Genomic DNA, 13,484 nt, shown 5'->3' on the forward strand with positions numbered 1-13,484 from the left:
GACCACCATATTCCACTGCACTTCACAACAATGGAGAGGTAAGCACTATCTGTAGCTTCTCCCAATTCTATCTCACGTTGGGCCCTCCCCCATCCAAAGAAGGCACCCTTCCTTCACCTGTTCATCTAGTCCCAGCTCTGGTGTAGAGCAACGGGTGTCTTCACTGGCCAAGTGTCGCAGACTGTCCCGAGCCACAGGGGTGAGGGGGGCTGAGTGCAGTTCTGGGCTAATGGGACTTCTAGGAGATTGACCATGGGAGAACTCTGACAGAGAGTGGCTACTACTGACATCAGGGGAGGCAGGCTGTGGGGTGGAGGGGTTGGCACTGCCCAACTGAGGGGTGGTCCGGCCGTCTGATGACCTGTAAGACCTAAGAACCAAGGAACAAGCAAATGAGTGAATACCTAGGTCATAGGCATTTCTTTTGTTTCTTTCTGAGGAAGAGTAAGAGAAGTTATATTAAAAACAAACAAACAAACAAAAGCCTCTACACCAAAGCAGTTAATGTGAATGAACTGACAGCAACTGTGCTCTTCTAAGAGGCACTGACTGTATCTGCTCCCACTTTTACCCACACAAATAGGTATATAACATGACATCTAAGAGCTGTGAGCAACTATCAGCCTAAGAGAAATCACTGCCTTTCTAGTGAATGCTAATGAATTCACATTAGGGACTAGTTCAGGTTTTGAAAACAAGTCAAAGAAAAACATGTGGTCTCCTGCCACTCTTTTAAGCAAAGGTCCTTTCCTTCCACTGTGGGTTCCAAGAATTGAACTCAAGTCTTTGGAGGACTTGGAGAACGAGCACTTTTAAAGCCATCTAAAGTTAAGATAGCAAAACGAGTCCCCATCAAAAAGATGATCAACTTGTAAAGATTTCTAAACAATTCTGGCTAAATCACCATGACAATCAATAGGCCAATACTTTTCCTGGCTACCATCCTTCCTTCCCTCAACAGATTGTGGGAGCCTGTGCCTGCCCATTACCTGCTGCCCCGACGCTGAGGTGGCACACTTGTGGTCCACAGCCACCTTGCCCTCTCCATCTCCTCACATTTGGCATGTAGGGCGGCAAAGGCTGCATCAGAGAGGTCCTCGATCTGCAACAAAGTAGTTTCATCAAATCTTTTCCTCAGGAAGCTAAGATCATCAATTGGCAGAATAATTCTAGAGCCAGTCTCACCCCATTGTAGATGTTGCTAATTAGAAACAGAATACAACAACCTTGCATTTGACAGCCCTGTGTCTTACAACATTTTAAGTGCATGTACCCATGGTTGGGATGTGTGTGCGTGTTTCTCTAAGAAGGTGTAACATAGGTATTACCTCCTCATTCTCTTCATCAGGACTCCCCTTCAGAGACTGAAGATCAACTTCTCGCCAGCTGCAAACCCCAGGAAGAATTAAAATAAAAAAGAAGATTATAGAATTATAGGCAGCTAACTCTAACCCCACCTCTAAATGAAGCCCCATGTAATACCCACAAAGGCCAGAAATAGAAGCAGTAAGCTTCTGAGTTGGTGGATTCATATAACAGAGTAGAAAAGCTAGTGAAGAGATCATTTTACTCCTATCTGGCACACCCCCACCTCCTTATTTATTTGCCCCTGCTTCTTTGGAACAGCAGTGCCTTGGTATGTAGCCCAAGCCAGCAGCAAACCTCTGGCAACCCACCGTCTCCATCCCCCAGCTGCAAAGACCATAGGTATGCACCACCCTGCTTGACAAGAAGCCATCACCAATTAAAACAATAATGACAAACACCCAAACCTACGTGTCACCCTGTAGCCCAGGCTGGCCTTGAACTGCCTAAGCCTCAGCCCCCCCCCCCCATGTCTAGGATTACAGCCATGAGCAACCATGTCTGTTGACTCCCTTTTTACTCTTGTTTTTGGAGATAAGGTCTAAACCCACAGCCCACAGTGTACTCTGTGGAGTTGGGATTACAAGTGTGCACCGTCATGCCTGTCCCCAGACCCCAGAAAACAACTTAAGGATAGGGACCGCTTAGTCAGAAGAGAAAAGGAACATAGGACAACAGGAAGAGAGGGAGAAATCCTACCTTGGAGTAAGGATTTCTTTGTATTGTAGTTTTTCAACACGAGTTGTTGCAGCAACAGACATTGGGATGACAATGTTATTAATATCAAATGAGCTCTCTCCCCTTCTCCTCCTCACTGGCTGCTGTAAGACAAAAGTTTAAGTTGCAAGGGAGGCATAATGCTACAAATTTAAAATCATCAGTCATATGGCAGAATGACCATGCACACAGGTCCCTGGATAGCAGTGGCCACCACAGCATAAATGCCTATCTAAACAGATTGTCTCTAGGAGCAGAGTTCTTGGGTTACATTAATGTGGAGGTGGGGAAGGATACCAGGTGGTAACGCCAAAGAGTAAATCCTATTCACAAGGCACTATCCCTGGCCGTCCTTCTTCACAGGCTCATGTGGAAACAGAATTGCTAGATTTACAGGCAAGTGTCCTAGATCTTAAGCCAGTTTTGGGGAGGGGGTTTGCTATTACTTTATCCCTATTACATTCCTCTTTTTTGTTTTTTAGACAGGGTTTCTAGCTATTCTTGAAGTCAGAGATTTGTCTGCCTCTACCACTACCATCTGGCTTCAATATTCCTCTTTTAAAATCCTAAAATTTCTGTTTCAGAGCTGGAGAGAGGGCTCTGTGATTCAGAGCAATCACTGCCTACTCTTGGAGAGGACCAGGATTTAGTTTTAAACACCAATACAACTGTATGTAACCCATTTCAGGAGATCTGACATGCTTTTCTGATTTCTATAGGCATCAGGAAAACATGTGGTGCACATATATTCACGCAGGCAAAACACTCATACATATAAAATAAATCTTAAAATCTGTTTTACCCCTTTTGTCTTTTGTCAATGACTTTGGCTCTTAAATATAATGTTTCCAATTAGTGGAGACTTAGGTTAAATGCAATGAATTCTCTTAGCAGAAATGAGGCTCAAAGAGCAGGCCCACCTTAGCAAGCCATCTTACCTTAGCCTTCATGAAAACATTTCTCTTGAGATACCAACCACCTTCTCAGCCCTTACATAACTCTCATCTTTCTATTATGTTTTGGGAAAAGAGAAGAATGGAAGGGCACTGAAAAGAAAGACCTGTCTATAGCTCCCATCCCTCCCTCCAAAGGAATATGTGTTTCCACAGTAAGTGGGGACATTAAACCTTTCGTGGGTCCAGTAACAGAAGCAGAGTTGGGCATCTATGGTAGATAGGGCACTAAGTATGAACAAAGCCAGGTGTGGTGGTGCACATCTTTGTGAGTTCAAGGTTAGCCTGCTCTACAGAGCAAGTTCTAGGACAGCTAGAGTAAGACAGAATGAACAAAGCAGACAGCCAAATGATCGAGTCTCCGAGACAGAAGAAAAACTCTATTAACTGCTTCTGCCCAGAGAGCAAACCTTGTGTTTTGCTCTGTTGTGAAACAGCCTGTTAACTGAGCTGTAAGAGGCCATAAGGAAACAGTGAGATGACAAACATGTTGTCATGGCAACAATACAGCTGGAAACACCCAAGAGGCTGCATGCATGTCCAAACCACCAAGTGTGGTCAGCCCACAAGGGAAGGGTTAGTAAGGAAGATGAACTACTACTTCTAACCAACTATTAGATCTCCTTGGAAGGTGAGATAATTTATTGATTCCATTATCTTAAAACACTGTAAGACTATTAAAAGACCAGGATTTCAGATGGTGTCATGAAAAACTTCAGGTCATCATACTTCAATTCCCTTCTGTATCAGTAAGACAAAACTGTCACTGACCTTACAAATTCTGGGTCATAGCCTAACTAAAAGGGTTGAGATTTTTGGAAATCTTGCTTGGTTGAGTTCTGCAAGAAAGCATTAGTGACAGCATATCCAAAAGCTTCTTTGTCACATCTTGGCTTAAGTTCTATGATCCACACAAGACATGAATCTTGGCAAAGCCTTGAGAGAGAGACAGCTTTTCTTCTACCTTAGTCAAGTAAAGCTCCTGTTAGAGACAATGTGTATTTCCCTGAGAATTCTCAGGCCTCTGGCTTGTATCCTTCACCCCATTCTGCTGGCACCCAATCAATCTAACTACTTGTTTCTATTTGGAGTCGAAAAGGTGTGTGTCTGTGTGTGCGCGTGCACATCCTGCACAGCATTTCTAAACCTGACTTCACAACAGTAAGAAACAGAAGATTCTGGGTTCCCCCCTACTTTAAATATGTTTTGGGGGCCTGGAGAGATGGCTCGGTGGTTAAGATCACCATCTGCTCTTCGTAAGGACCCAAGTTCAATTCCCAGCACCCACATGGCAGCTCACAACTATCTGTAACTCCAGGCCTGACACCTTCACAACAATACACATAAAATTAAGAAAATTAAATAAATGTTTTGGGTGGTCTTACTATGCAGCCCAAGCTGAACAGCTTCAAACTCATGTTCCTTCTGCCTGGTTTCTAAGTCTTTTTTTTTTTTTTTAATGCCGCTGGATTTCAAGACACACATAAAACACACAATTTGTTTAAACTATTATTTAGTAAGTTTAAATTCCAATGATCTAGGCCTAAGTCACTACTCTTCAGACTCATCAGGTCTGACAGATGAAAACATAAATGCTAACTTACCAAGATCCGGACCTTAGAGTTCAGATGTTTTAATGAGAATCATTCTTTTTTCTCTTCTCTGATCATGTGAAACCCTTTGCTAGTGTTTGGTTGAGTGTGTGAGGAATACTATACACCTAACTCAGACAAAGTCTGTGAGTGTAGAAAGTGAAGGAAAAAGCCTATTTGGAGAGACAGTCTGATCTGTAAGAGCCAAGAATAATGTGAGTTTCTACCTGATTCCGGGAGCACATTCTGCGAGCTCAGAGCTTCTATAACAGCCCTTCTCAGGCCAAGGCTGTGCGGTGTACTGGTGGGAGAGCTGACTCTGCAGTCAGACTGCAAGGGTTTGACTCACAATCACAACCCTCACAAGCTGCCTCACCTTATGAAATACACTCAACCTCGGCAAGCTTTAGTCTTCATATCCACAAAAATCAGGATTCATAATGCCATCTATTTATCAAAGGACAGCATAGAATTAAATGGGATGGCATGTATGTGCACTGATCCTTTTGCCTTAGGCTCCGGAGTGCTAGAATTATAGACTTGTGCTATCTAGCCCAGTAGCAAAAGTGATTAATAAATATCACAACACCAGACTTTATTATATTATTGTTATTATTGGGTGGTGGGGGGTTGAGACAGGGTTTCTCTGTGTAGCCTTAGCTGTCCTGGACTTACTTTGTAGACCAGGCTGGACTTGAAATCAGAGATCCTCTTGCCTCTGCCTCCCTAAGAGCTGGGGTTATAGGCGTGCACAACCACACCAGTCTCTAGAATTTATCATCATCATCATTATTTTTAAGATTTATTTATTGGGGCTGGAGAAGTGGCTCAGAGGTTAAGAGCACTGGCTCTTCTTCCAAAAGTCCTGAGTTTATTTCCCAGCAACTACGTACTGGCTCATAGCTATCTACAGTAAGATCTGATGCCCTCTTCTGGTGTGTAGGTAAAAATAAATAAATAAAATAATAATAATATATATATGTATATGTATATATGTAGACTATACATATATGTATATATGTAGAATATACATATATATATATATATATATGTATGTAGAAATAATAAATACGTATCTTAAAAAAGATTTATTTACTGATTATGTATACAGTGTTCTGCCTGCATGTATGCCTGCAGGGCAGAGGAGGGCACCAGATCTTATTACAGGTGGTTATGAGCCACCATGTGGTTGCTGGGAATTGGAAGAACAGCCAGTGTTCCCAGTGTTCTGAGCCTTCTCTCCAGCCCCAGAATTTATTATTGCGAATATAGTTTCACTTGCTTGGATAAGTATACACAGCTTATAGGCATGTGTTTATGAGGCTATGTCTGGAATGACTATGCCAATAGTGTCCTGAACAGGATTCCATAGTAGTAATGAGAGAACGGACTCCAAGGGTCTGAATCACAATCACAACCCTCACAAGCTAGTGCAAAGTAGGGATTATGCCCTAAACAACTTTCCATTTTACATATACTAAATGTAGGTATGACCACAGTAGTCTGCCTATTGCATCAAACTTCTCTGTACAACTGAAAAAAACATCGATTCTGCATTCTCCTTTTTACCACCAGTGTTCATTCTTAGCATCTTATTGCCACTCACCAATAACAGAACAAGGAAACTGACTGTTGCCTTGAATGCCTAAAAATAGCTCTCTTTTGAAAAGATTAGGGCCATGGTTTTCAAGTTCTGGGTGAAACAGATCCTAGTCACAAAGCACCTTTAGAAAGCCTATCTCTAGACTGAAGGTTGACGGTCAGACTCTGCCTACTATGGACCAAGCCTTAGTACTCTCTTGCTCAAAAAAAAATCAACCAACCAAACCCACCATCATGATCATCACCAAAAACTAAAAACAAACCGTTGCCTCCACAACAAACTGTTTACCCACGGCTTAGCAGAGATCCATTTTTACTATGAGAAACAATTCAAAGAAAACTCAGCAGAGAGTGAACTACTGTAACTATACTCTACATTGGTCTCTACAGGCATTATGAGTGCCTTGTAATTGGTAGAATGTCCTATCAAGTACTCCACTCAAGTACTTACAGATGGGTTGGCTGCAACTTGTGAGCTAGAGCTGGTAGGTGTGGAGGGGTCTGATGAGGTGGAGAGCTGTCTCACCAGGGGGCTGTGTGGTGGATGGTGGGTAGCTGTTAAGTAGCTCGAACTGCTCATGTCTGTGTGATGCTTCAACACTGCAAAAGTCAACAGAAAAAGAGAATACATGGCTAAATGGCTATTGTAACCAGTTAGACTTCTAAAATGCTAGAAATGCCAGCAATGCAGACTAAAGGCAAAAAAATGTTTTTTTAAGCCTAGAGGATAAAAAGCTGCAGCAAAGTAGTTGATGGGAAATAGGAGTCTGGGCAGATATTGCATCAGTAAGAAGTGACCTGCATTTAGAAGCAATGGTGTCCCCTACTATGCCTTTCTAGAGAGTGATGGACAAAGCTTGGGTTGTCCCAGAAAGCTCTGAGCGAGTGCCGATGCAGGTAGAGGTGCCGGGCCTGGCCCTACCTTCACTTCTCTCAGATGAATGGTCTCGCAATCTCATTTTGCTGTGGTTTGGGTCATGCACAGGTGGCGGTAGGTTGAGCAAGCGCTCTGCTTTTGGAGCTGTCACTCGCTCCACCATGGGCACAGCCCCCACATCGTCTAAGTGTTGCCTGTGGGTCCTGTCAAGCCGGGTTTGGTGATGGGACAGCTCTGAAGAGGGGAACAAAAAAGAGCTGTGAAGTACATTTACTCAAATCTTAATTGAGTTCTGAGCTCTTCAGTTCTCCTTAGGCCAGTGTTATATATGCAGGGCAGCAGGATAGATCTTTGGGACTCAATCCTCTAGTTAATGATATAATAGGTAGGCCAGGGACAGGGAGTCACAAACAGAAATGTTAACACCAAGCTTCAGAAGACAACCTGCACAGGTGGACCCAGTATCATGTTACTGCTGGCTGTTCATGAACATTTTGGGTCCTGCCTGGTTGATAGCTTCCAAAGTCTATCGGAGAGCATCCAAACTAAGGAGACGTGGTAAGCTATGAGCTGGATTTCTACTGAATAACTAAATGCCTTTTCCAATTTCAGAATAATGGCATAGCAAACCAGTAATTTAAAAATATAAAAGGTGTAAAATGCAGCAATAGTGATTCCAGAGGACTCCTCAATTCACTGAAACTTACTGGCTGTTGTAAGGAAGGAGTTCACCAACTTGTGCCTGTCTTTACGAACTGGATCTGACAGACTACACTGCATGGGTGCTCTGTGCTTAAGTGAAAACTTTTTGGTAGGTTTGATCTTGTCAAAAGGCTTGTTTTGCCACTGAGACTTCAGCATGCTCTGCAAGTGCAGGCTTGTGGGAACATCTGTAAGAAACATAAAACATTGCAGGTTAGTCCAAGAACCTGGCCACTGGGCTCCTCTGTCCTTGAAGGGTGTTCAGCCCCTGACACCCCAGAGGTCAATATACCTATCTCACATACCTCTCTGGCTTAACAAGTGATCTAACTTGCCAAATCAGGGGCTACCACATGGAAGACCCACTTAATGTGAACTCTATCATTATCCTGGCCTTGCTATCTAGAGCCCTATCATATTGTCTTTTGTTTTTTTTTTAAAGCTGACTAGTTAATGTTAATACTAAAAAACTAACCACAAATCCTCACTAATTTTTCTTACTTCTCCCTCCCCACCCTCTAAACCAAAGTCTTACTCTGTTGCGTAGGCTGGTCCCCAAATTCCAAGGCTCTAGTGATCCTCTTGCATGAGCCTCCTGTATAGCTTTGACAGTAGCTTTTGACTGCCTCTAAGTTAGTATGTATTTTCCTAAGAATTAAGTATTTTGGTAATCCTTTGAAAAATAACTTCAAGGGTTCCAATTATTTTCCTGTAGACTTTAAGATATTCTTCCACTGTACCCTAGCACTAGTGCTTATTCACTAAAGACAACATAAATCTCTTTCAAGCTTTTGTGAAAAATTGCCAAACACAGCACTTTAAAAATGTAGGATTACTATGAGATTGCTACAGTCTTAAGATAGACTGTCTCAATAAAAGTCAAACTAGGCCCTTTCATACCTTCTCAATTTTGGCAGCCCATTGTTCACTTACAGTGTATTTCTGGTCTATACTACTGCCTGTTTTTTGTTTTGTTTTTTTTTGTTTTGTTTTGTTTTGTTTTTGTGACAGGGTCTTCCTATGTATCCTTTGTTGGCCTGAACTTTGCTATGTATACCAGGCTGGCCCAAACTCAATTCCTCACTATCTGCAACCTGAAAAACAAAACAACACCAACCCCCAAGGCTACCAGGAGAAGGGGGCTTGTGAGGCACACAGTACAAAAGAATAAACTAAAAACACTTGTGGGTACTGCACTGTGAGGTGCTGCCATGGAAAAAGCGGTTCAGTACACGAACATGTATCTCTTTCCCTGTTTCTTTTGGTCGTGCTAGAGATTTAACTCTGGCCATGTACTTGCTACATGTATTCAAGACACATTCCAAGTCCCATTTAAGTTTTCTTAATATCTTCTACGATGTTTAGTACTCATCAATAAGTTTAATCCTTTACCCAACCAACAGAAGTTGAGAAATTGTCTTGCTGTGTACCGGAGGCTGGAGTTTAACAGGTTGCTTCCCACCCCCACCCCCACACAGGAGTTCTCTGTGTATCTGGCTGTCCTGAACTAACTTTGTAGACCTGCCTGCCTCTGCCTCCCAGGTGCTAGGATTTAAAGGTGTGCATCAAGACCATCACCAAGCCTGGCTCAACATGCCTTGTTTTTAAGTCTGTGCCGTATCTTCATAGTTTAGGCTGGCTTCAAACTTCAGGTGATCACCTTGCCTGAGTTACTCAAGTGCTGAGATTAAAGATATAAGCTATATAAAGATAAACCACATCTGATTTTTTTTTAAAGCAAAACAAAACAAAAACAAACAAAACAAAAAAACAAAACAACAACAACAACAAAAACACCATGTTTGTGTATTTCTGTGTGTATAAGGTATGTGTGTACATAACTCAGGTGTCTAAAGAAGCCAAAGACTTCAAATGTCCCTGGGTCAACATGAATGCTGGTAACTTGTTAAAATGAAAGAAAAGTCCCAGTTATTCAATTTTATCAATGAAGACTCAGGAGCCATATGCTGGGGTGGAAACTTGTTAGCTCAGAGAAACAGAGAAAGCACCCAGCTGACCTTCCTACTCAATTCAAGTCCCGAAGGAAAAAAAAAAAAACCAACAAAAAACAAAAAACAAAACCCTCTTTCTCCTTCAAATACCTTCCTCTTGGATTAAAGGTACATGCTAGGATAGAGCCACAGCACAAGCACTTGTTTATAGTAAACAGAAACCGCTAGGATAATATTGAGCCATATCATAATTACAAACAGGTTTTTACAGCTCACAATCTCCTGGTTCACTATGGGGTTGGATAGATATCCTGTAACAGTAACTAAACTCAGGTCCTCTTCAAGAACAATATGCACTTAAGAGATGAGCCATTTCTCCAAGCTCCTCAATTCTGGTGTTTTGGTTTTTGTTCATTTGTTTGAGATAGGTTCTTTCTATTATGTAGCTCTGGCTATTCTGGAATTTGCTATGTACTAGGCTGGCCTTGAACTCACACAGATCCGCTTGTCTCCAATTGTGGGCCACCATGCCATCATCATATTTAGTTGGAGACCTGGATATATGAGAGACACTGTCTCAAAAAGAAATAACCATCCAATCTCACAAAAAAAGAAAACAACCTCCTTGCAAGATATACCTGTGCAATAGTGACACAATTATGTTAAGGGAGTAAGCAACCACTTAAAACAATCAAACAAAGCTGGATTTAAGGCCCAACCCATGAGACAGAACCCACACTTGACACGGCTAAGACAGCCAAGAACCTGAGACTATACAGGTCATGAACCCATAACAGTAGAGGAAAACCCACTACTATTATTCATCTAAAGGAACACAGCAATGAAGTGATTCCTAATGACACATTGCTATACCCATAGATCAGAACAGCACTCAACCCTCATCATACTTCTTGCAGTAGATACTAATTAACACAAAAGACTCACAAATGTAAATAAAATGTGCTGATGAGAGACTTTCTGGGACTTAAGCTCTAAATGGGATTTTTTTTGTGTGTGTTTTTTTTTTTTAAATCAAACTCTTCCCCCTCAAAGATCTATGAGATTGATAAGAGTGTAGAAGGATTTTAAGAGCTAGCAGTGGTAGGGTATTTCAAGTAAACAGCATCTTCCAAACACAATAGGACCACAGGACTGATAAACATATGAATTCATAGATTATGACAACACACATAAGACCTACAGAGGTTTAAACCACACAAATTGCAGAACGTGGAAGTAGAACTAGACAAAGCTCTATTTTTAAGGAAAAATGCTATCTGTAATTGATAAGCACTGATAAAGGGAAAATCATTTTTTTCCTCCAATGCAGTGTTACTGGGTAGATCAACCACATACACCCCAGAGTAGTCCCCATGCCCAAGAGTAGTTGGCCAACACATAATGAACTTCATGCTTTTGTTTATTCTTTCTCTTTATTTGGTTTTTCAAGACAGGGTTTCTCTGTTGAGTCCTAGTTGTCCTGAAACACTCTGTAGACTGGGTTGGGCTCAACCTCAGAGATCTAAGTGCTGGGATTAAAGGCATGTGAGGCCGCCATAACCACCCAGTTGGACTTCATTTTACGTGTGGTTTTTATTTCATCCTGTCATTTTGATTTATTGGTTTGTTGGGATTTTCATTTTTGTTGTTATTGTTTCTGAGAGAGAAAGAACACGAAGTTGGGTAGATATAAAGATAGAGAGGACCTGGAAGAAAGGAAAGAATATGACTAAAATATATCACACACAAAAATTTTTGGGCTGGGTGGTGGTGTACATGCCTCTAATTCCAGCACTTGGATCTCTGAATTTGAGTTAATTCTAAGAGAGCCAAGACTTCACAGAGAAATCCTGTATCAGAAAAAAAAAAGAAAGAAAGACAGAGAAAGAAAGAGAAGAAAGGAAGAAGGAAGAAAGAAAGGAAGAAAGAGAGAGAAAGAAAGAAAGAGAAGAAAGAAAGAAAGAAAGAAAGAAAGAAAGAAAGAAAGAAAGAAAGAAAGAGAAAGGAAGAAAGAAAGAAAGAAAAGAAAGAAGGAAGACCCCAAACAAACAAAAACAGAAATTAGTATCATGGGAAGTAGATTAATGAATTTTAAAACTGCACCTTTTAATTATAAAGTGTATGCTGATGCTGAATAGATGACTTGGGTAATAACACTTATTGCTCCATTACAGGACTAGAGTATGACACCAGAATACACATGAGGTGGCTCATAAAGTTATAAGGGATATGTAACTATACCAACTGAGCTATAGTGAAAGTCCTTGTACAAAAGCATTTAAACTGTGGCTCATCAATTTAAAGAAAACTTAAAGCCCTCTTACTGGTGCCTCCTTTTAGCCCTTATAAACACCCATCCATACCCACACCCAAAAAGGCAGGCATAGACAAACACACAGATACACTTTAAAAGAAAAAGTATGACACAGACAAATCCTGTCTTGAGAGAAAAAAAAAAAAAAAAAAAAAAAAAAGGGAGGTATTTATGCTTAGTATAGCTCCACTTTCTGCCTGTGTTTTCACTGTAGCCTTGGCTGGCCTATAACTCATAGAAAACTGACTGGTTTTGCTTCCAAGTGCTGGGATTAAAAGCTTGTATCACCGACTCCAGTTCACATGATGCTGGGGATGGGAATTCAGTGCTTCAACCTTATTAGGCAAGCACAATACCAACTGCACTATATTCCAAGACCCTGTACAAATGCATTTTAACTACGCCCATGACTTAAAAAAAAAAAAAAAAAAAAATTACAGTCCTCTTACTTGTTTGTGAAGAACATAAAGAGGCCACTTGTGGTTGGTACACGTAAATATTTATTCATTTCTATTTTATGTGAATGAGTGTTTTGTTTGCATGTATGTATGTGTGCCATGTGTGTCCTTGGTACCTTTAGAAACTCAAAGAGGGTGTCTAATCCCCTGAAGGTGGAGTTAGAAATAGCTGTGAGCTACCATGTCAGTGTTGGGAACTGAACTGTGGGTTCTCTGCAAGAGTAGCAATGGCTTTTAACCACTGAGCCATTTTTTCAGCTCCCTTTGAAAGATTTTTAAAAACACACTAAAGTATTATAGTGAACTTTTTTTCCTCCTTTTTTCTACTTTTTTGAGACAAGGTTTCTTTGTGTAACAGCCCTGGGTATCCTGGACTTGCTTCGCAGACCAGGCTGGTCTCACAGAGATCCGCCTGTTTCTACCTCCAGAGTGCTGAGATTAAAGACATGTTCCATCATATTCGGTTTATAATGAGCACATATGTGCTCGCTCTCTCTCTAAAATATAAATATATAGATTATCTATATATAAACAACTACCGACCATAATCTGGGGCCTATTTCCCTCTCAGAACTGTGGAATAAAACAGACTGAACATTAAAAATGACTTATTCTCAGTTAAAAATAGAAGAGGTCCGACATAGACTTAAAACAAAACAAAACAAAACAAAACAAGCTGCAGGTGGTGGCACACACCTTTGATCTCAGCAGCCCTTTGGAGGGAGAGGCAGATGGATCTTCATGAGTATGAGTTCAGTCACCCTAATCTACCAAGAGTTCCAGGATAACCAGGGACATACACAGAGAGACTCTGCCTCAAAAGACAAAACAAAACACAAGCAGGGGTTTAGGGCTATAGTTCAATTGCCGAACAATTTTACAGGATGTGCAAAAGTCCTAGCACACACACAGAAAAAGGAGTAAGGATGGAAAAGAGACAAATAGAAGGGGC

The 13,484-nt window shown here is 41.2% G+C and overlaps 1 protein-coding gene across 6 annotated transcripts in view; it reads right to left on the reverse strand.

The window, feature by feature from the left end:
• The window catches only part of Kansl1 (KAT8 regulatory NSL complex subunit 1), a 127,721-nt gene that overhangs the window by 1,893 nt on the left and 112,344 nt on the right, over positions 1–13,484 (reverse strand). For 4 of the 6 annotated variants that reach the window (XM_055592159.1, XM_055592161.1, XM_055592158.1 and 1 more), the window contains 7 exons: positions 7,814–7,996; positions 7,152–7,340; positions 6,681–6,829; positions 2,065–2,186; positions 1,329–1,386; positions 990–1,102; positions 118–370 (listed from right to left, as the gene is read on the reverse strand). In XM_055592159.1, coding sequence (XP_055448134.1) covers positions 118–370; positions 990–1,102; positions 1,329–1,386; positions 2,065–2,186; positions 6,681–6,829; positions 7,152–7,340; positions 7,814–7,996 — 1,067 coding nt within the window. The remainder of the gene's footprint in view (positions 1–117; positions 371–989; positions 1,103–1,328; positions 1,387–2,064; positions 2,187–6,680; positions 6,830–7,151; positions 7,341–7,813; positions 7,997–13,484) is intronic. The other 2 variants (XM_055592163.1, XM_055592162.1) reach the window with 1 other exon arrangement.

The sequence above is a fragment of the Psammomys obesus genome, unplaced genomic scaffold, assembly GCF_907164565.1.
Source record: "Psammomys obesus unplaced genomic scaffold, mPsaObe1.curated_primary_1811, whole genome shotgun sequence".
In the NCBI taxonomy this organism is placed as follows: Eukaryota; Metazoa; Chordata; class Mammalia; order Rodentia; family Muridae; genus Psammomys; species Psammomys obesus.